Raw genomic sequence first — 23951 nt, forward strand, 5'->3', positions numbered from 1 at the left:
TTCTAATTCCTACTACAATTTAACATCTTAAAAACTGTTATAAGACATTGCAACAATGGTATTAAATCCCAAGATTTAATAAATAAAAAAAAAATCAAAACAAATTAGTTGAAATGTAAGTAATACTTTTAATCTAACTTACCCTTGAGCTGTTGAAAAGGCTAGGAAGCCAGCTCATGAGAACATTTAAAAATTCTTGCCAATCAAATTAAATTTTTGTTCCTTTATCAGAAAACAAATAACAATGAAATTGTTAAAATGAAGTGATAAATAGCTCCAATGTTAAAGTTCAGTTTTCAAAAGGATGTTATCGACATACTTTATCAACATTAGTTCTTTTCATTATTGATAATTTTCTTAATTCTCAACATTTCTCCTAGAACAGACTGAAAAAATTCACTTATGCATCTTTTGCATGAACTCATCTAGTTTAGCCAATGCTCCTGGATAGGTAAGCAATGAGGACCCAGAATCTCTTAATAAGCCAGATTCTCTTGTCACCTCTGAACAACTTTATGTAGCCCTAAAGATAACCAGACATTCAAAAAAAAAAATAAAATTGAGATATGCAGACTGTAAATGTGACTCAAATGTACCTGGGTAATCAAGGAACATGGTATGTCCAAAGCAGCCATCACAAAAATAATACCAATGTTTATTATCCACCTTTGCATTCACCTTAAGACTATAAGTCTAAGCCTTACTTAAAGCACGCTAATCTTGTGTTCTTCTTACCTGATCAGCTTTATGTTCACTTAAATATTTTTTCCCGTGTACTGGTTAATTTCCTGGTAACACATCACTTTAAGGTATCTCTGTATTTATAAAATAAAAACTACAGAAAACAAAGGAAGAAAAATTATAAAACTCCATCACCTTTCAAAGCCCAACAACAATTTGTGAAAAATGTTTCAATCAGAAACAGATTGTCATAAAAAGACAATATTTCACGGACGACTAGTGAAAAGCATGATGGAGTTCAGTACTGACTAAAAGTCTATTAAGCTTTATGTAAACAGTGTAGAAACCTAGGTTAGATTTCTGGCAGTGATTCAACAGGAAAGGAAGTATCCTAGAATGCCTTTCATGCTGTCTGGGACAAGACCTATGCTTCCACATAACTTAGGGGGATAGGGAAACAGATTTTGAAAATACAGGAATACTCCTCCAGTCATACAAACCATCAAATATTTTTAAAATCAAACATATCCAACTATTTTATGACCTTGTAACACTCAGTCTTGTATTGTTCACACATAAGACTTGTGAAAGATGAAAAATATTAAGAAAAGTCTGGACTTACATTACTTGGTGAAGTATTTTATAAACGCAAGTTGTAAGGAAGTTTCTCAGATTTATTGAAATTACAAGTCTGAAACACATGCAAAATTAAAAGATTCCACTTTCCATAATTTGTCTCGATACAGCTTTGTTTTTTTGAATAAATAAAATGCTGAACATATGTCAGTAATGACTGAACACCCCCATGGCCACATTTTTAATAAACCAAGGGAAAGGAGAAGCCTTGGTTGGGAACCCTCTAGAAGTACTGCTGTGGTGTTCCTGTGGGGTTACACTGTCACCATTTATCAATATTCCACGACTATTAAAGGAATGTTCAGACATATAGGGTATGGAGAGGAGGGTCTGTGTCTAGCATTAGCCAAAGAAAAATTCGTGTACTGCTCTGTCAAAACATTATCACAGTTGATAAACCAACACTATTTGTTATAGCAGCATGGAATACAATATCTATTTTAAATTAAATATACATTAAGTGTTTAGCAGTTTGGGAGACCTAAATTAGTAAGCAGAAATATGAGTGTGTTTTCCAGGGCATAAGGAAAAACTCAGAGAGAAGCTTCATTATGCAGCTGGTAATATCAAGAAGGCAGCCCCACTCTATCAAAGCCTACTAAGTTAGAGCTATGTGAGGTATGTCTTCAGGATACCAAGAGATTCAAACTCAAGCAGCAGGTTTAGCCCTAGTCCATCTGTGCAAGAGGTGTCATATCTCTATCTGCCTGAGTCCAGCATAACCTGAAAGGAAGCATAAATCATTTACCAAGTATCTCAAAATGATCCTGGCAAAAAAAAAATCCTTTAGAAAAGTGAAGATGCTTTTCTTGATCCATAAATATATTGCTTATAATTTGAACATAAAACCTTGCACAGTTTCTGATGTTAACAAAGGTGTGACTGAATGAAATCTTGTCTGTTTTATCAGCAAAATTAAAACCAGAACAGAACCCACCATTTTGCCTTACTAGCTTCAGGCAAACCACAGTTACCAGGCATACTGCTGAAAATAAGATCCCACAAAAAGTATTTCAGCCTGTGAGCTCAACATGGCCAAGAAAGCATATCCTAGTTCTTAGAAATCTTAGGAGATCTCTCAGTGTTTAGTAACAAACAGTGGTCACCATGACACAACAGCTCACAAAGAGAAACTATATCACTTTATATGAAGTTTTCGCTGATGAAAGACAAAATGCAGATAAACAGGTTACACACTTCAAAAGATGCAAGAGCAAGGTAGACAAGATTCAGCCAGTTTGCCCAAGAAAGGTTCGCACAGGCAACATTACAACAAACTGATCTCAGAAAGTGGTAAAATAAGACTTAGTTGCTATCTAACTGCAGAGTGGATGTCTTGGAGAAGACCTACAAATCCACATGCCAGTGGAGACCACCTGCAAGACAATAAAGCGTGGATAGTAAGCTCTGCTGGTTGATTAAAAAAAGGCTGTAAGGCTTAAAATTGTAAATTCACATTTTACAAATTGAACTCAATGAACTCTTGATGTAAATGTCTTCCTCAGTAGACCACTGTCTTTTGAAGAAATCTCAGAATCTTTAAGTCTGCTAACCAATCTACATAACCGTAAAGGAGAAAATATAGGACAAAAAGCCTACATACGTCTAATTCTGACAAATAGTTTTGGAGTAATATCACAGGACAAAATAATCTGGGTGTTTTACATTTTTTTAGTGATTTTAGGGGTTTTGTTTCTTGTCACGGGATTCAGACAATCCTGGAAATCAATGTTTTTCTTCTTGTGGTTTAAAAAACAGAGCCCACAGTCAAAATAATTCTTATACGCAAGAAGGGAAAGGAGAGAAAAAAAATACTCTCTCTGTTCTAAAGCTATTAGCTCTGGAGAAGCTATTTTGCTCCAGTTCTCTTTGGTACATACGAAAGATTGGAAGGTACCAATTGCTCTCATTTTATAACATGTGTTGCATTTTAATTTTTAGAAAGTGGTACTCAAGCAACCTGAGAGCTCAGCAATTCCAGCAGGGTTAGCGTGAGTTCTCTCCTGGCTTGCTGTGTTACCCAAATCTGATCAAAGGACAAGGACTCCAGAAGCTTGTCCAGCTGTGGTTTTATAATGACACCATTAGGTTTTGCTCTATAATCAAGGTCCCTAAAAGTCTGTGTAGCTTCAGGCTTAATATCTGCGACAAGGTTAACTGAAATCTGCAGCAAGGATAACTACTTTAGCAGATTGTATCAGCAGGAAATATTTAAACACTATTTAAAAGGATTTTAAATAAGCAGATTTTATTTAACACTGCACTAATGCACTGCAATAGAAAATGATACAACAGAGCTGCTACAAATAAACATAATGCTTTTACCCTTACACTGGCCCCCTCCCTTCTAAATTCCCTAGATCTGTATTATTAAGCCCAATGAGTGCACCAGATCTTTCTGTCTGAAGCTGAAATACAGGAACACCAGGCTCAGACAGCCCATTTGCCCTTTGGTTTTGTGCCTGCTGAATCTGCATTCTGGGTCTTTGGAATTAATTATGATAGTACCAGTCACAGGCAATGTCAGTGTTGCCAACTCAGGTGTATCAAATGTGCTTTCTTACATGCCTAGAACTTTTAGAGGAGGGCAGCTTCTCCCTCCTCTAAAAGAGTGGTGTACCCTGCCCTCTAGTGCCAGGTGCACCAATAGATGTTCACTTAAATGCAACTCAGGCCAGAATAAAGCCTGAAGCAGCAGGCATTCTTCATATGACCCCCTAGAAAACATGGTACTTTCTGCATGACTTATCAGCTGGAGATGTTGCTAAACCAGATATAAGGGGCTGGTCTGGCACTGTTGCACAGTACTGCAAGTCCCTAAAATAAAAGTGAGACACTGGGGCATGTCCTATTGGGTCACACGCAAGACATTTCAGATAGATTCCAATAACCTCTCTGGGAAGAGGTGAAGACTAGTGTTTATTGCTCATCATGGTGCTAAAGAAGTCTCTGCTTCACAAAAAAATGAGCAATTGTGACATTCAAGGTTATAATATACACAGATCTAGCACTAACATTTTATTGAATAGCAAACAACTCTTTCCAAAACACTCTAGTCAAAGAACAGACTGAGTACATTTGTTATTTATATGTATTTCACTGCAACCTGGAAGATAGGAAATAAACTCATACCAGAGGACTACAGAATTTTTCTATTGTTTGTCCTTTAAGGCAAAAGCTGCCTGTCATCTTTGAGCAGGACCTAAAACAAAGGAATGCAAATCCTTAAGGATGGAAATTGTTGGTTTTAAACATTGCTATAGCTGAAAACTGTATGAAAAGTAACCACAAGAAGTACATCTTAAACCTAACATAATAAGGATTTTCTTCTCAGTGGTTCAGCTTCTAGCAGTGATACATCTTATTGAAATTATCTTCTATGTACAATTTGGTGGATTTTCTTGCTCAAATTGTTTCACTTGGCAATTAGTACAATACTGATATTATGATGGATTTTGCTTTTATTGCCATGATCTATCATTTAAAACACGCAGTAGTATTCATAGGGATAAAAAGGACAAAAAACTGCTAATTTTTCAGTAAAACGTAGTAATTGCACATGGCTGTGCATAGTGTGTACTATAATCACTCCTGGGTTAGAGCATCATAAAAAAATACAGGTACTAAATTGGGATTCTCCTATTTTTTTAAGTTCAGATATGTTAAGCCCTGATTGAACAGATGTCAAACATCTGTCTCTTCCTCACACAAAAACAAGGCTCCCATTCTAACCTGGTTTTGTAGGATCAGCCTTTCCACACTCAGGTCAAATAACAATTTGAATAAGCCAAAGGTTAGTTCATGCTCTCAGAAAAAACTTGTGAAGACAGCTCTTTCTCACATTTACCAAGGCTCTCCTTAATATTTTTTCCAGAAACCTGGTACAAAGTACTCTGTCACATCTTTTTATAAACTCTTGTACATGTAATTTAAGATAACTCTATTCTTGTTTAACTCGGTTGAGGATCTGTCCTTGTAATATAGTTGACAGGATCTCTTTCCTGAAAAACTGGAAACACTTCTTTCAGGTTGGCAGAGAAAAATAAGTTTCATATAGCTGAGTCTTAATAAGAACATCTTCCTTTTAAAGATTCATGATGAGAACCATTAGATTCTGCTAGGAAAATTATATGAACACAATTTGTTAACATTGTCAAGTACCAACTGCTGCAGCAAATGCAGACATACATCCTCAATGCCAAGCTCAGTGCAAGGATAGATTCATACTTCTTGGTTTTTTTTGTTTTCTAAAGTGTCTGTCAAGTCATTTCCCTTTGTAAACATGCTAAGCAATTAATAGCTTTTCTTAGCCCATCAAATCCTCAGCATTTAAGAAGAGGGGAATATTTTGTTCTAATCTTTTTTTCCAAAGTTTCTTCACAACATAAGGTTTCCACCAAAATAAAACTTGGCACTTGGGTCACATCTAAGGTGTCTCTGCTTATGCCATAACATTCTGCATTTATTAGACCACTTTTCTGCTGGTGGTATTGGCACCATCGGCTCAGGCCACCGTAGGATAAAACCCACTCCATTGGCTCTTCTGTCTAAGGCAGGTAAGAAATTTTTGAGACTAATTAAAAAAAAAAAAAAGAAGGAATACCTTGCATAAAATTAAAAATATTGTTTAAATAATTACATGAAGAAACCTCCACATTTCAAAGTAGAAGGTTCAGCTTTATCTGTGAGTGTTTGGTTGAATGAGAAGAATATTTTCCTCTCCACAGGAAAAATCAACTTGAATTTTCCTAAAATCAAAAGCCTTTTTAAGATCATTATGTTTAAGCTCAGAGCTCTTAAGATAACTGTACAAGCTCCTCCATCTCCTCACAGCTGCTAGTCATCTACAAAACAGCAAGGTATGCAGGTCTGGGGAGCAGAACACTATTGCAACTACTCTCCTGAGCAGTAGATGTTGGTTTTGCTTACAGGATCTTCTGCACTCACACAGAGGAAATGAAAGCATGAATACAGGGGCATGGATTCACACAGCTTAAGTTTCACCAGGGATCCCGGACTATTTCCTCTTCGCTTGTCCCTTGGAGATATTAGGCTTTCAGTGGAACATAGGATGTGAAATACAATCCAGATTGCATGAGGAAGTAGAACATACACCACATAAAGCAAATGCACAAAGGTGGGAAGTAGAAAAATCAGAGACAGACAGTTAACACAGGTGTTGTGGTAGAGGGGCTGGCTTCATTTCAGTGCTTTATTACTCACAACACAGAAACCGAATTTGTTAATATGGAGAAAATATTTAAAGGCACTAATGGATGATGGATGCCTAATGGGTCTCCCTTTTCAATGTGGTAAAGTGTACATTTGCCATATGTGCTTTTAAAGGGTTTTCTTTTTAATTACAGCTCAGCCCCTAGAGGAAACAAACCCTCGAATTTCCATGAAAATCAATGAGTATTTCAAGCCCTCAACAACTGTCAAGATCAGAAATTAAGCTAACAATATATGTGCAACTATGGTATTGAGAAAACATATCCCTCCTCAAGTTATGGATTAATTAGTAGGGACTTAAACTGATTGCACTTTCCATGGTCTGAAATGAAAGTCAGCAAAGTACAAATTTTTAGCTGTCTTCTTAGAAAGAAAAGTTTAAAAACCCATCACATTTCAACAGATACAGCACTTCAAAAACACAGAGAGAATCTATGACTTTCTGGTATAAACTACTGGTCAGGAACTAAGTCATATAGTCAGTAAATTAGGAAAATAATTTTGGTTAATAAATAGGAAACAGATGTCAGAGACAATGAACTTTGTTTCTCTGTTTAGGGTCAGTAACATATTATGTTGAGGCAATAAGTCACCAACAACGCTAGTGTAAGTGCTGAAAAGAAAAGGATAATTATATGGAAAAGGCCAAGACCTGTATAACACTCGAAAGCCAAAAGCTACAACTTTTCACCATAAAAATCTAACTGGGGGGGGGGGGGGGGGGGAAGAAAATATTATGTCATACCTCTTTTAAATCTAACCTAAAAAATAGAAAATATTGGGCTCTGAAAGGAAGCAAAAATCAAGTAAAATTAAAGACATATACAGATCTAAGCAAGATCTAAGCAAGATCTAAACCTGATTCAAAAGGACTGGGATTTCTAGTGACCCAAATCCCAGCCTGCTGGCTCACATTGCTACTTCTCCCTCAGGCAGAGTGAGAAACTGGCAGCTAAATAAAATGGTTCCAAAGTAAACAGACTGATGTCCACACCATTTTCATAATGATGGGCAAGAGTGCCTCCTGTGTTGTAGTGCATACAGTAACACAATCTGATTCACCTGCCTTCTCTCTTGAATACGTAAGATTTTCTCTTCTCCTTACATCCATGTCTGTCTAAAAATTAATTGAAATCGAAGTCATGAAATGCTCAATATAAAAATATAAAAAATTCTAGAAAAAATATAAATAAATAAATAATTTCTAAATGGAAGGAAAAGAGCTTCTCTAGAAAGCTTACAAACCAGATGAGACTTCCTTCGACTACTTCAGTTGAATGTATTCTGATATATCACTCAAGATTTAGAGGTAGAACATGAGGAATCAAGTCCTGACCCTTTTTAACTTATGCTTTTCTACATTTTCAAAGAATTCCAAAAGTTACTTGAGCATAATTTCTACCAATAAGCATCATTTTGGCTATAATTCAGACTACAATCAGACATGAATCTAAAACCGACCAACCAAAATACATTATGGTGAACACTTCCTCAAATATTTTACATTGCTTGCCCATTTACAACTAGGTTGCAGATGAACACATTGGTAAAACCACCTGTGATGAGCTTTCAGTAATGATTTTAATAAGATTGGAAGCACAACTACTTTCACTTCAAAATTTTTAAGAATGGTGCTATGATATTGCAATGAGGGATTCATAGAAATCTTGCAAAAAAAAAGATAAATGGCACTGTGAGAATACCAGAAAACTGGGGAGATGGGGGAGAAATTAATTGAACCTGCACTTTTGATAAATATTTATTTTTTTGCAGAAGAAAAATGCACACTTGTTTGAGCTGTCATTATGCTAACCTATATCCTATTTTTCATATTATTAGTAATACATAATGTGGTAGTTTATATTCAAAAATAAAACCAGAATGTATATACCTCACGTATTTATCCAGAAATACACTAAGGTTACTATGGTTACGAAAAATCCATTACCTTTGAATACAGAATGAAAAAGTTTGACTTAAAGTGTGCACTATTTATTATAGCGATCATCAACAGCCTTCAGGAGGTTCTCTAACTGGATTCATTTTTCAGTGTCAAAACTGACCCACCACACCAGTAGCTTATGGCCTGTGCAAAGCAAAGAAATTTGAACTATATGAATTTTTAAATATGTTTTATACTAACTCAAGATGCAGAAATGGTTTTGAATTTTAAGGCCTTACATTACAAAGAAAGTAGGGTCTTGGTACCCTTTCCCCCCTGAGTTGTCCAATATTAAATGTTTTATTTTTACTTGTACCTATTAACATATACAAATTCTGATGGGTCCAGAATAGTGCTTATGCTGTAGTATGCTACTTCTAGCTCCATATCTTGAGGTTTTTATTAATTTTGTTTGTTGTTTGGATAATGTCTGAACAAATAATTTGGATACTTCATTAAACTACACCAATTACATTAAAATAGGAAGACAGATTACCACGCTTCACTGTACTGTCAAACAACAGACATTTAGCTTCTATGCAATAGTTTAAGAGTACTGATATAACCTGGCTACTGGCACACAGTATAACTAATATCAGAAGAAAACAGATAATTAGTTTATACATTCAATAAATTAATTAAACATGGACTATTCAGGTAAGCAATGCAGTGTCTCTCTAATTAAGAATTCTAAGAAAGACGAGAAGAAAAACTATTAAACCTGTACATAATATCTTGTCTTCAACAGCTTGCAGTTTACTTGCTTAGAGAGTTAGATAGTATGAGATCAAAATGTTATAAAATCATTAAAGATATGACTCGGATCCTGTGAAAGAGGGCAATACAGCACAAGGTTTAGTTATACCATCCATGGTGGTGTTAATTTCTGTGAGTCCCAACAAAGAGTTCTATGAATGATTCTTTAAAAAAATAAAACCATCAGGGTTTAAAGTGCATACAGTCAATTTTAGAATTATATTTCTTTTCCTCTGAAATAAGAAGAGGTTAATCATACAATTATTCATAGCAACTATGAGATACACGTTATACATGCAACCTAGCAGAGAACTCACCTTTTACAACATATTTAGTTCCATTTCCAGAGTAAACTGGTATTCCATTCATATATAAAGTATACTGTGTAATAATACCATTTGGTGTTTTGGGTGGATTCCAACTCATCAGCAGGAATGTGGGAAAGGATATTGCTGTAGGTGATTGCACATCTTCAGGGGCTGGTGAAAAAAACGTATAACGTTATATTATATTGTCTTTCCACGGATAATAAAGAATTTAGGTGAGAAGCTACTACCAGAATGGTTTTTGGTAAAGCTGAAATTTCAGAAGAGATTTTATGTCTGCAACATACCAGCATTTTGAGAAGCCTTCTATTTTATGTGAGCCAAACAGAAACTTCTATGAAAGATGATGATATACTCCTTGGGTTTAGGAGAATAATAATGCTTCTATAATTTTATCTTTCCAGCTTGATAACACTGAGCAAGGTGAGGGGTACATGATTTTAGTGCAGTCCTTTTTTTAATACAAATTATTTTCTCTTCCTTTATGCTTTTTATTCCTAATTACAAAGGGATCATTCCAATCACAGATGCAGGCAATGTGTTCTTAGGCACTACCCCTTATTTCAAACTTTTCATAATTCAATACACTTAGTAATGTTTGTTTAATGTAGATTTTATACATATAATATACTGGAAGTTGGCAATGCATAATAATTTAAAAGTCAAGTTCTTTCACTGTTCCAATGAGTTATATTAGAAGCACAAGGAATCCCACTGAATATCGCAAGGAGAGCAGAGCTTGGGCCTTAGTCTGGGAGAAATATCTTGTAATTTACAAGCTCTGTGCTAGCAATTTAAAACAATAACTAGCAGTGGCTGGCAATGTGAAAACAATATAAAGTAATGAATGTTTCAACAGGGAAACAGGGATAGCTGGAGGGTGTGATATGGTGTCTGTCTTCTGTATCGCCAATTTATTGTTACTAAGAGCATGCAACAAGAGCATCCAAAAATAGAAATTCCACACATTGACTTTTTGTTCAATTCTTCTGAGAGATAAAACACATGTTCCCCATGGCTTTATTTGATCTTCGGGGGGTGGGAGGGGGGCGGGGGAAAAAAAAAGAAAAAATCTACTCTTGCCTAAACCTTTCCAATAGGACACGTAAAGAATTCCTGCTTTACTCACTAAGCAGATAAAATAAGACATAAACAATTTATTTTTAATTACATGTCACAGCAGAAAGAAATATTTAAACACTGTATTTCATGTTTACATCACAGGTATTTGGTTGTCAGAGGCTGCACCTTTTCATGGAGAATGCCACCAGACAGTCTCAGTTTATTTTGAACATCCAAGAGGGAATAATTGGACTCTGATTTGATTGGTGCTGCTGGCAGTTCTTAACATGGTCACAACAAAACTCTGTTCTAGCAATGTTAGACTGCAATCTTCAGTACTGCCCTCGTCAAGACAATACCTTGCATGGCTACCTGCTTTGGCAGCAATTCAACACGCCAGCATTCTTTTAATTATTATGGCTATAATTCACATGACTTCATGCCCAAATTTTATTTGCTTTACTGGTACTGTATTATTACCTAGTTTACATGAGAAGATAAAACAAAGAACTGTGGGAGGGAGGGAATTTTGAAAACTACTCTGCATCATGGAAGATTAACTACTGTCTAATAAATACATGTCAAAGTCTTCATTATTCTACTGGTGTAGATTTGGAGTAACTGATTATTTTAACTGGATTAACATGGCTTTGGGATAGAAACAGGAGATGTGGACTTCATGCTTAATTGAGAATGAAGTTAGATATGTCACTGATATTTTCAGAGCATCTGTAATTGATGTGTATTACTTATCAGCCTAGTCTCTAAAGTCAGAATTGAATGTATTTTTTCTTTCTTCCTGGTTTGTTCTTAATGTAAGCATAGGAAGCATTAATTTATACTCATAACCTTTTAGTTTGAGCACAACAACCTGTGAAAGTGTTTAGAAAAAAAAACGGGAAAAGCTGAACAGCAATTAATAAATAACTCAATCGGCATTTGGTGGTTTCATCACACTGAAATAATTGTTGCCTATTGATGGTGTTTAGCGGTTAAAAGAAACCATGGAAATCAACCATTTGATTCTCAATTTCATACTGTGCCATACAATCAATTCTTTTTAGTCAGACTGTCTCTAGATTTACTTCTGAGCCATAGTAAAATGAGGAAGCTTTCATTAATCTTTCAGATGCTTCATATTAATGACAAGGCTCTTGCATGAACAATGTAACAGCAATTAAAAAGCCCATTAATCTGCATTACAGCTATTAAAGATGCATGTCATTAAAGGGTATGGAGTTTGATTCATTTTCGCACCCCCCCAAAAAATGGAGCAATTACGGTCTGGCAATGCACTTTGTCATCAAATTAGGTTGGGGTTTTCCAGCAAATGGCTTTGCAGCGTTTAGCTCTTCTCCTGTTTTATTATTCATGACTGAAATGTGGAAGTCAAGACCTTTGAAATTACTTTACCTTCTTGTGGAGTGGAGATGTTCAATGCATGCAAGCTCTCAGTACAGCCAGCCAAAGTGCAAGCAGTTAGGGTTACAGCATAGTTTGTGAAGGGATCCAAGCCTGTCAATATGCCTGCAACACAAGAAAGCAAGGTGTTGTGCATGTACAGTGTACAGACTGATTACAGCTTACACAGACAGAAGTAACATAAAGTCTTCTGTTACAGGCTTCCACTGTCACAGGTGGAAAAGGAAAATTATTTCAAGGTTTCATTCCTATCATCCATGACTTAAATTTTGCAAAATAAATTAAGAGTATATGGTATTTTATTCCATCTTAAATATTAAGATGCAGTTAAGTTTCTTTAATTATGCTCACTGTAACAGATACTGCTTCAAAACTGAGGTGTATATTTTAATGTAACAATGATAATAAAATAGTTCTTTTCTTAGTCCCTGTCTCACAAAGTTTTTTCAGTTATTCATTTTGTTTTTCCAAGGAATTTTCAATGTCTCCCAGAACAAATTTTTTTCAATATTTCCTCTCCAACACTGCCCCTATTCATCCATAAATTGAAATCTTTTTTGTATGAAACATTCCACTTATCTTCCATTACTTCAGGCCATATGTTTGCTATACTACTACAGTAATAATTCAGATGACACCATTTACAAGAAAAAAAGATCTGTAACCTTCTGCCATTTTAGGTCCTGCTTATATTAGTGAAGAAAAGTTACTAGATTCCCACATATCAATCAGCTCCTTGTCATAGCAAATACAATAAACCACTGCTTACCACTTCAGGAACTTAAACAATATTTTGAACATCAATGTACCGAAGAATTATGAGGGGAAAAAATTGGTTTACCATCATTTTCAGAAACATCAGCAGCTCTCATTTCAAACAGGTCCAACAATAGGTCCAACAATAAAGTAATAAGAAATATAAATGCAGTAGTAATTAAAAGAAGGCTAATTCAAGTTTTATCTCAAACCACGACTCTCACAGCTCTCTAGTAAAATCAATGTGGTTTTTCATTAAAAAAAATAAAATTTCAGCAAAATGTGTTCTTTCAAAACTGTCCAACACTGCATTTTGAAACCAGCTTAAAAAAAACCCAGTACCTCAAAGAACTCCCAGTATTACATGTACATGAACAAGCAGACAAAATTAGACCTTATTACTACTTGTCATTGGGTTACTACACAGAATGCAACGTAACTTTGCATTTCATTAAAAAAAAAATCTTTTTTCCCCACATAAGCCCTTTATAATCATAAAACGGGCCTGGAGAATTTGATGTTGGAAGTTAACAGTGACAGAATAAATACATTATTTTCTGAGTAGAACAATCAAAGTCTGTAAAGGTTTATATTGTGTTTACTAACAGGTGTGTTCACATGGAAAATATGAGACTAGCTTTCACTGAATTAGTAATGTTTGTGCTTTTTGTTGCAATCAATCAAAAAACTTCAAAGGTTGGCATTGTAATTATCTTTCTATTTGAATTTTCTGAGGTGCAGTTCCACTCATACACATGAAGAAATATTCAGAAGTAATCACTTATACTTCAGAGCAATGTTAAACTAAAACTAGCTGATCAGCATCTGCTTGCTCTGGTTATAGCTTTGATTTTGCAAATCCCCAGTTAACAGCAGAAAGCTGTACTGACATCTTACTATCTGAAGTAAATGTGACAGGAAAGGAAAAGAACACTGTGTCAGCCACCACCTAAGCAAATGTCCCTGTAGTCTTCCTGAGATGGAAGGCAGATATTTTTAAGAGCCATCAAAAAGCCAAAACCAGGAAATAATAATGTTTTCATAGAATGGTTTGTGGTGGAAGGGACCTTAAAGATCATCTAGTTCCAACGCCCCTCCACAGGCAGGGACACTTTCCACTAGACCAGGTTTCTCAGAGCCCCATCCAACCTGGCCTGGAACACTTCCACGGATGGAGCATCCACAGGTTCTCTGGGCAACCTGTTCCACTGCCTCACCAAACCCACAGTAAAGAACTTCTTCCCAATAGCTAATCTAAACCTACCCTCTTTTAGTTTAAAGCTATTATTATTAAAGCTTGTCTTTTCACTACACACCTTTGCAAGAAATCCCTTTCCAGCTTTCCTGTATGCCCCTTTAGGCATTACTATCCCTGTAAAACATTGGAAGTACTGGAATCTACACTAAATTCTTCATCACGGAAATTCCATTAGTTAAAAAAATATCTTTTTTTGCATAAGACTTATTTCCAGATCATAGAGGGTTAAACACAGGGAACTATAAAAGGCACAATTGGAATTACCTTCTGCAAATAAACAGAAGCAGAAACCAAATACTCTGTGACATTTGCAAGTTCTCAGTCAAGAGGAGCATAGTACAGTGTATATGCCACCTCTCTACTCACTCTGCTGTGCTTTAGGAAGCAATTTAGTTTTATTTGTACTTTTAGCACTTGTAGCATTCTTTTCTTATAAAGCAGTGAATTAATGCTCCTTGCATTTTCTGATAGAAGACATTCGGTAGGGTCACCAATGGCTTCAGGCACTGAGAGCTGCAGTAGGACATATCCAGAAAGATGCCCGTATCTGTAGAAGATTGGGATTGGGCTGTTTTGTTTACTTTTGACAAAACAGAAAGGTTTTATATAAAGCATCTGCAGCAGAACAGAGTTCACATTGCATAGGTAAGTTTACAAAAGGTAGCGAGAATTTGCAAAAAGAAAAAAATAAAACCCACAAAACCCCCAAACAAGTAAAGAAGCCCTTATGCAAAAGGAGTTTTATGTTTAAAATTCATTCAGCAGAGGCAGCAAATTAAAAAATCATTTGTTTGTTTCCTAATCAATGTTTTTCCTTCACATGTACTGTTGCCCTATTTTCTTTCAACAAAGAAACAGATGTGCTGCATAGGTAGGCAATAGAAAGTGCACAGATTTTATTTACATACTTCAGCAAACTACTTTTTTCTCAGCTGCCATCCTATCTGTTTGGCCAGCATCCACTGTAATCTGTTCTCCTTCATTATGTTAATCTGTGGGCGGAAAGATTTCTGTCATCTTCAAATCGCTTGTACAGCAATGGTAAACACCTTGGCCTGTCTGTAATTGGACAGGTGTCTGCATTGGTGTCACCCGGCTTTTAATTCAATTAAAGAACTGGCTGCTCTGCTCTCATTACCCACTCATTTCCTCTGCACTTTCAGTCAGTCAGTGAAATTTACACTCAGCGCCTGACTACGTTAAAATACGAAGTCAGCAGTCCCACAGCAAAGATCATCACTGATACACGTGAATTAATTTATAGCACAGCAAAATAAATTTTGCAGTAAAAAACAGCCTATGATCCAATGAAGTCAGCTGACAGCTTTAAAAAACTTACCCCAACTTCTCAATTATCACACTCCCTGACTGGCATCTCTTGTCTATACCCAATAATTGTTGATCTGATAAGAATCCATCGGGCTTTCCAAGATGGGATGCTAACAAAGCAAAATGTGGCCACAATTGCATGTATTCTATTAAAGTTAACAGGAGAGAGGCAGATAAATTGTCACTTTGGTCAGGAGATAGAATTAGAGACATCATCAATATTTAAGATGAGGGTCAACCTCCCACATTTGGGATATGAGTCCCATTCATTCAGTCTGCCACCACAGAGCAGCTGAATCCACCTAGTCTCAAAATTTACATCATAGGCTACGTTCAAAGCCTTAAAATCCACATGGGAAAGTGGAGACACTAAATCATTCTAACACACCATCCTATCTGCCCAAAGAACCTTTGGAAATAAATTAAAGTTCTAACACAGACATTTTGACACAGTGACCCCATGAAACTGAATAATGTCATTTGTTAAATATGAATGTAAAGTTAACAGTCTAAAAGAGTGATCTGGAATCACACCTAGAACATTAAGCCCACTTTATATGCAAAACTAGTATTTAATTCTCTATAGTTTTATTTAAATGGTCTTTAATTATTTGCAATATTGAAAGTTGAGGTTTAGAGTTGTGTCAGAGAGAAAACGCTACGTTCATTCCAGCAGATAAAGGATAAGAACATTGCTATGGACAGTAAAAAAGGGGTCAACAATGAATTTATGGCAAAATGGGTGCATGGACTAGTCAGGGTGAGTTGCATCTTTATATCCACTCCATTCATCATTCTAATGCACACAGCATATAAGAAGATTAAATATCCAGCTTCTTTCCTTCACTTCTCCATAAAACAGACATTTCTTTTGTTCAGAACCTCTAAAAGGGAAGTCTCATACATTTAGGCAACACAGCATCCTGGCAGATTTTGAGTGGAAAAGTAGTGCTTCTCATCAACAAAAAAATAAACTGTTCACCACTACTATGAGGGCTAATATTCTGTTCAGAAAAACTGAAAAATAGAATCAAAGGCAATTACAGTATTATAGCAATTTCTTCATCTAGTTTTATGAAAGCAGCTGCTTCACTGTTCCAATCTGTCACCCTACTGTTTCATGAAGTTGCTTCAAAACTCCACCAGGTCTTCAGAGATGAAAAGACACACTTGCTTATTGCAACTTATAGAGCTTTTACTCTGCATAATGGATTGGTTATAAAAAAATATAAATTGAGGTGAGGTTTTTAAAATATATTTCCTGATGAAGCCTTCCCATAAAAACAAAACCACTCACCTACATACAAAACTCACACAAAAATAAGCTATTTAATCTTACAGATGTAACACAAATACTAAAGTACACTTCCTCACTTCCATGTTAGCTCAGCTAACATGGTTGAAGAGGACTATTTTGCAAGGCTAGTTCTATTTTTTTAGAGGTAAATTTAGCTAATTTTAATCATAACCAGGCATTACTTTCATACGCAGCCTGAAAACTCAGCTTTGCTACTGAATATTAAGATTCCGAACAAAGCTTATCACACATTTCTTTCACAAGTTGAGTGCATTTTGTTGCCAAAAGGACTTTTCTTTGACAGATTTTTTCATTGTTGACTCCCTAACACTCTATTTCATAAGGAACTATTTTGAAATACACCTATTACAATTGAAACAACACTTGACCTTTAGATTCACCTTAGTTTTTGTTTAAGCTTTAGAAACAAAAATTACCAAATCTCCCCTCCCCATACCTCGAGACTATTTAGCTAACTTGAATGCCTGAGGTCATACAGCATCTGTCCAACAAAGTCACTTGTGTGTCGAGATGCATCATTGCCACAGTACACTTAATCACAGTCCACTGATCAGAAAAGGAAGTCCTCAACTGACTTTGTTTTTGACAGATTGTAGCAAAAACTGTTTAAGTACATGTGTCTTCTACATATGCATTTCTGAACTGAAAGCCTGTGCACATCAATCTGTCGCATACATCTGCATTTTTAAAGCATCTTCTAACTAAGTATAGTATGAGTCATAAAACATTGAAGGACTATTGAACATGAGGACACCTATTCCAACTCTTTGGCTTATAAGAACAAAAAAAAAGTTTACCTTAGTTGTTGGATTTAGGTGGCTTGAAAGACCCTTCTTTTCCCCACCAGAAATATTTCATAACAAACCATGTACAAGCTCCACTGGCTTTGAAGATGCAATTCAGGTTGCAGTGGTTGAAAGAAACCTGTTACATTCCCGATAACACAGGGCAACTCTCTAGCTGCTTCAGTTTGCAAAAAAACCTTGGCTCAACAGAGTATTGATTCTGTAATATCTACCACTATGTTACCCTTGATCATTTCAAACAACTGGTAGTGCTCGTTTTCTGTAGTATGATTAATTTTAAAAGTTTGCAAAGAGAGAAAGAAATACTGTCCACCTTTTTGCAAACTTTTTTGAGTATGTCTATAAAACCATATTAATTATCCCTTCTGTCCTGACAAACATTAAAACATTGACTTCTTTTTATTAATAAAAGTATTGGCATGTAGCTAAGAGTTGATGTGATTTTGATAAAATGTTCAGGTTTATTTAATCAGACAATTTACATTTTGTATGAATAAATTTATAAAACAGCATTGGACTGTAAACAAGATTCATTTAGGTCTAAACTCAATCAAGTTTGAATCTTAATATTGTAGAATACTAATATAATTTATGTTTTAAAATTCATATATTGAAAAATATGCCACTAGTCTGCTAAAGCCAGCTAAATGAAAGGAGATAGGAACCTACATTCTGCCACTCTGACTTAGAGTCATTAGGAGCTCAAGCACCACCTGACAACTCACAGAAACCTAATGGGCAAAGACAGGTCTATTGGCTACCCGATGTTGCATTAGCTGCCGCAGTCAAACAGGGATCTGAGCAGGGGCTGGGCTGCAGCCTCTGGTATGCTCCTTCAGCTCCTCCCACCAAGACAGGTGTGCCTATAGATGGGTGAGAAAGACAGAGAGACCAAATCTCCTTATGACACTCACAGGGACAAAACAGGCCAACAATGAGCATCATAGTCCTCATCATTAAATGGATCTCAATGCATGACACCCCTTTGTGTGGGCACAATGCATACAGCCCTCCAGATCTCACATGCTGTGGTACAGCATTGTAAAGCACATACTGTCATTCTAATGGGAAATATTTAGACATCTTCTGTCATCTATCTGTGTTTCTGACCAAAGGTTACTTCAACAAAATGATGACAATGAGAAATAATCCACCTCAAAATACCAGCCATTCTTGTATTTAACTTGGCTCAAGCTGCCAAGCACCTAATGAAGCAGCTTTCAAAAACCATATTTTCATTAAAAAGTTCTAGCTTTTATTACTTTAAACATTAGTTGTAAGTAAATACAAACTAAATACACCAAACCTGTTTAGTGCATTATGCCTATTTGTATCTACATAAAAAGTTTTAGTACATTAGAAATTTGTCTCAGTTTGGAGCAGGGATTTGGGAGTCCTCCTAGTGCTCTGACCCTACATACATTCACGTTAGTTGGTTTGCAATCCTTTCCTATAAATTTATAAATTCCTATAAATTTACAAAAATCTCATTACCTGTAGCATAGGAATGTTTTCAGTGTAAAATATTTGCGCAAACCAAGAGCTTTCAAGTAATTTCAAGAGTGTGAAAGTTATTCCAGCAATTCACTAACAGTTTCACATGGCACACTCCCCATTGCTTACAGGCCCCATATAGACCAAAAAAGCCCAAAGGAAACACTTCCTAAGAGCCACCTCAGACAGTGACCCCCGAATGCCACCAGAGGCAGTGCTCAGGGCGCAGAGGCTGGTTGCAAAGCCACAGGCTGCTTCGGCAGTGCCGGCTGAGGCCTGGCAGAGGTTTCCCTGAGAGGGAGAATCTCTCAGCCAGCAGCATTTCCCAGAGCATGGGCATTTGCCAGCCTGGCAGCAAGCTTCCCCCAGTCCTATGGCCTCGCTGTCCAGCCCCAGCCGATCTGTCACTGGCAGGTGGCCCTGTCTCCTCTTCTGAGAGATTCTCTAGGTAGAGCAGTTTCAAAACCAAGGGGCAGCCCAGACACTTTGATTAACCATATTAAATCATTAAATTAACTTTTCCTGAGATATTCATCTGTCAAGTATAAGAGACTAAAAGTTGAAAAGTAATTACAAACACGTGCCATGGGAAGGAGGGAACGGTTGCCATGGGCTTTCAGAGGGGAACCTGTTGACAACAATTTTCTCATTACCACATGTGCAGTCACAACATCAACCCTCAACTATCGCAGCAATGACACAGGCAGGATGAGCAGCAAAACCATACACACTTGAAAGAGATATCTATACGAGGAACACTAATTGTTTGTGAATTCTTTTGCAGGATATTTTATTTCAATATTATTTGCAGGTATCATTAGCATCCTTCAATGCCCATATTTGGGACCCTGTCATTTACAGGCTTGTCAATCTCCCGAATTCTTAAATGACAGAAATCGGAATTATGGTGGATAGAAAAACCCACCATAGTCCTCCCAGTGCTTGCGCTTGACAAAAGAAGCATCAGAGGATTGTGATCAGTAACACAAAACCTGTTTAGAGGCAAGACAGCTGGGGTGTATCTCAGGGGTTGATACTGGGGCAAATACTGTTCCACATCTTCATTAATGACCTTGATGATGGGGAAAGTGTGACCCTCAGCAAGTTTGTGGGTGATACAAAAGGGCCACTAAGATGAAAAATGGACTGGAGCATGTCTTTTACGAAGACGGATTGAGAGAGTTGGGACTGAGCTCAGGAAAGAGAAGGCGTGGGGTGATCTATCAATATTTATAAATACCAGATGGGAGGGAACAAAGAAGCAGCCAGACTGTTCTAAGTAATGCCCAGTGATATGACAAGAGTCAATGGGCACAAATTGAAATACATGAATCATAGTATCATAGAATATCCTGAGTTGGAAGGGACACACGAGGATCATGGGTCATGATGATCTCAGAGGTCTTTTCCAACCTAAACGATTCTTTGATCAAGTCCAACTCCTGGCTCTGCAGAGGACAACCCCAAGAATCACACCATCTGTCTGAGAGCTCAAACTCTTCTTGAACTCTGGCAGGCTTGGTGCTGTGACCACTTTCCCGGGAGAGAAAAGGAAATTCCAACTGAACACAAGAAACCACACTTTTTTACTGTGAGGGTGGACAAACACTGGAACTGGCTTCCCACAGTGGAATATCTCCATATGTGGAGATATTCAAAACTCTGCTGGACATGGTCCTGGGAAACCTGCTCCAGCTAACCTTGCCTGAGCTAGGGGAGTTGACTAGATAATCCTTCCAACCCCAATGATCCTCTGATATTCTGGATTCCAAAGGAAAGTAGAAACAAAAGCTTCTCACAAACCACACTGAAACAATGTATGTTCTAAAGCCTCTTCCATTTGTTTAAATACTGATACTAATTTATATTCCAAATTTTCATGTCAGCATGTGGAATGCACTGGAATGCACAGGAAAGCAACCCAGCCTCTAGGAAGAAACTTCTTTGATGTGATGACCCTGTACTTCCTTTATTACTCTGTGTGACGAGCTGTATCCAAAGTGTATCAATGTTATTACATGCGTCTTTGAAGGCAAGATAGGCTTGCACAGTGCTCCTTGAATCCCAAAAATTTACACTCTAACTTTACACTCTCAGCCTAGAATACAGATACTGAACACCATGTGGAAATATATCAAATAATATATCCAATACACTCCTGGTTCAACAGTCAGAACCTCATTTTAAGCATTTAAATCTGATGAATACTCCTTTCTTGGATGAAAGTGAAAAAATAGTTTGACATTTTGAAGATTACAAGGGTCAGATTTGGAAGGATTTTGGTTTCTGATGAGTCAGAAATAGGCATTTGAGACTGTGGTATTACAGTCATTTAAAGACCTGTTTTAATATTTAGCTCAGCTTTTCTTCTTGACAACAGTACAACAGGTTCTTCTGAATTTGACACACACAGAAATGGGTAATGCTCTTAACTTTTTGTCACTGTGCAACAGTTATGACTCAGGACCCTACTGAAATGGTTCAAAAGAATTTACAATTTAAGTATAAACCAAAACACAGGAGATGGGCATAAAAAGCTTCAAGGGAAAAAAAAGACAAAGAGGGTTGTCAGTGCCCTCAGATACATTCACAAGCAGCAGATTAAGTGGTGCCTAGATTTGACAGGGAATGAAAATTTGAAGGAGGGTGTGGAAAAATGTCAGAGTTTCTTCATCAGTGATCCCACTGAGAGGTGTGGTGCTTTATTCTCTGCTGTTGCATTAACAAGCCTGGTTGTTTGAGTTACTGTGGCATTTCCTCATGGAACACAACAAAAGAATTTCTGAAGAAATTTACCTGAAATTAGGGAGAAAACAAGCAACATTTTCCTTCTCAGCAAATTCAAAGTAAGCATCTTCTGTGGGGTTCTGTGTTTATGATAACTTTTGATTAACTAGGAAAGATAATTCAACAGGGAAAGACACTTTTTCCTGGGAGCCTCACATTTGTGGATAGCCAGTTCTCAATGTCCACACGCTTGCCCACTTGTGTAGGCTTCACTGAAATCAATGAACTAAGATAAAATAGCTTCAAGACCAGTGATTTAATTTCCACTTGTCTCAGCTCTGACCTCACCATGAGGACATCAATTATATATTTCATACAATGCCAAAATTGGAAAATACATAACTAAACTGTTTAAGGAAGCAGTCCTTAAACACACAAAACTGAATTGGAAAACTTACTGCCACAGCAAGTTACAGAAGCTAGAAGTATAAATGTATAAAAAAATAAAGACAGTTTTACCATAGTACATTAAGTATGATGGTCCAGATGCAGCTTTCAGCCAAACAGCTGAATTTGTATTAACAGGAACACTCACTCTGTGCTTAGCACATTTCTTACATTTTCTTCCTAAGCATCTATAATCTGACATTGTCAGAGAGACCAATATTTGAATACAGCCATTCTTAAGTTCTTTGGGTCATATGAGTGCTCAGTGTGCTACTGTGGCAAACAAAGCCAGCAGGATGCTGCCTCAAGAAAGGCATCACCAGGAGAGATAAAGAAGTCATTATTCCACTCTACTCAGTGTTTGTCAGGCCACACCTGGAACACTATGTATAGTTTTGGTTCCCATTGTGCAAAAAAGATGTGGACAGGCTGGAGAGGGGCCAGAAAAGGGCCACAAAGATGCTAAAAGGATTGGGAAGTCTGCCATGTGAAGAAAGGATGAGAGAACTGGGTTTGTTCAGCCTCAAGAAAAGAAGGTTCAGGGGAGACCTTATCACCATGTTCCAGTATTTAAAGAGTGGCTACTCCCTTTTTACAAGGAGTCACATGGAGAAGACAAGAGGTTATTATGTGCAAGTTACTCCTTAAGGGATTCCACTCAGACACAAGAGGAAAAATTTTCACAATGAGAACAATCAGTCATTGGAATAATGTCCCCAGGGAGTGGTGTATTCCCCAACACTGGACACTTTTAAGATTCAGCTGGACAGGGCGCTGGGTCATCTTGTCTAGACCATGGTTTTGCCAAGAAAGGTTGTACAAAATGATTCTTGAGCTCCCTTCCAACCTGGTATTCTATGATTCCATTCTTTTATTTTCCATTATTCAACAGCTATCTGCTGTAATAAAGAACCAAGATCCACTTACTGTCTCCATTTAATACAAAGGTTTTCTTCTTCTACCTCCCGTAAGCTGCATGCAGAAAACCTCTTACCTGTCCAGGCTGGTATAGGCTTTTTCATAACCCTGACACATAATCATGGCACAGCACCAACAAATTTAAACAACATTTTTGTTCTGACCATCAGCTGTGAATAAGCTATCTAATACATATGTTTCTACTAGGGTCTTTAAATTCTGCTAATACAATTTGTATTGCCTTATAGCATAAATAAAGAATATCGAAATCAGCAAGGTCATCAAAGAAATGGCAGTAAGGACAGAAAGCCCATGCAGCATGTAAGTTCATCACTCACAAACAGTCAAGATATTTAAAACTGAAGAAAATAAAATACATGCAAGTTTTCTCTTGAAAATGTATGCTTATGGTAGAGAAACAACACAAACCATATATACTTATGTAAAAACTATTACCTGGGCTTGAGGAAAGCAGCAATAATATACTGCCTGAGTTAACAGTTTTTCCAAGACTACTGTACTGCCCAAAACCTGAGTCAAACCAAAGCAACAGCTTTGAGCATTACATTGTTACCACTTTTGTAATTGTTATGAATTAAATAATTTATGTTAGAGATTATAAAAACAAGTGTATTGGTCACAATTTGTTACAATGAAAGTAAGATTTTGTATTATTGCCCCGTTTAGTCACTATATAACATAATCCAGATTCTTTTCTGTAATGTACTTCCTTCCCTTGTAGCAGCAATCAAAGGCAGTTTATTAATAGAGAGCAAAAAGCCAGATCCACGTTATCTTGACAGGAAGAAATGTCCCAAAATGTTCTCTATGTAGAAGAAAG

At 36.7% G+C, this 23951-nt stretch overlaps 1 protein-coding gene across 9 annotated transcripts in view; it reads right to left on the reverse strand.

Annotated features, from left to right (window-relative positions):
• The window catches only part of USH2A (usherin), a 379342-nt gene that overhangs the window by 200619 nt on the left and 154772 nt on the right, over positions 1-23951 (reverse strand). For all 9 annotated transcript variants that reach the window (XR_007903998.1, XR_007903997.1, XM_051783908.1 and 6 more), the window contains 2 exons: positions 12049-12162; positions 9565-9726 (listed from right to left, as the gene is read on the reverse strand). Coding sequence is in view for 7 of the 9 variants with exons in the window: in XM_051783908.1 (XP_051639868.1) it covers positions 9565-9726; positions 12049-12162 (276 nt within the window). In the remaining 2 variants the exon portion in view is untranslated. The remainder of the gene's footprint in view (positions 1-9564; positions 9727-12048; positions 12163-23951) is intronic.

Source organism: Manacus candei, unplaced genomic scaffold, assembly GCF_025592945.1.
Source record: "Manacus candei isolate 608988 ecotype Guabito, Panama unplaced genomic scaffold, ASM2559294v1 h1tg000017l, whole genome shotgun sequence".
Classification (NCBI taxonomy): Eukaryota; Metazoa; Chordata; class Aves; order Passeriformes; family Pipridae; genus Manacus; species Manacus candei.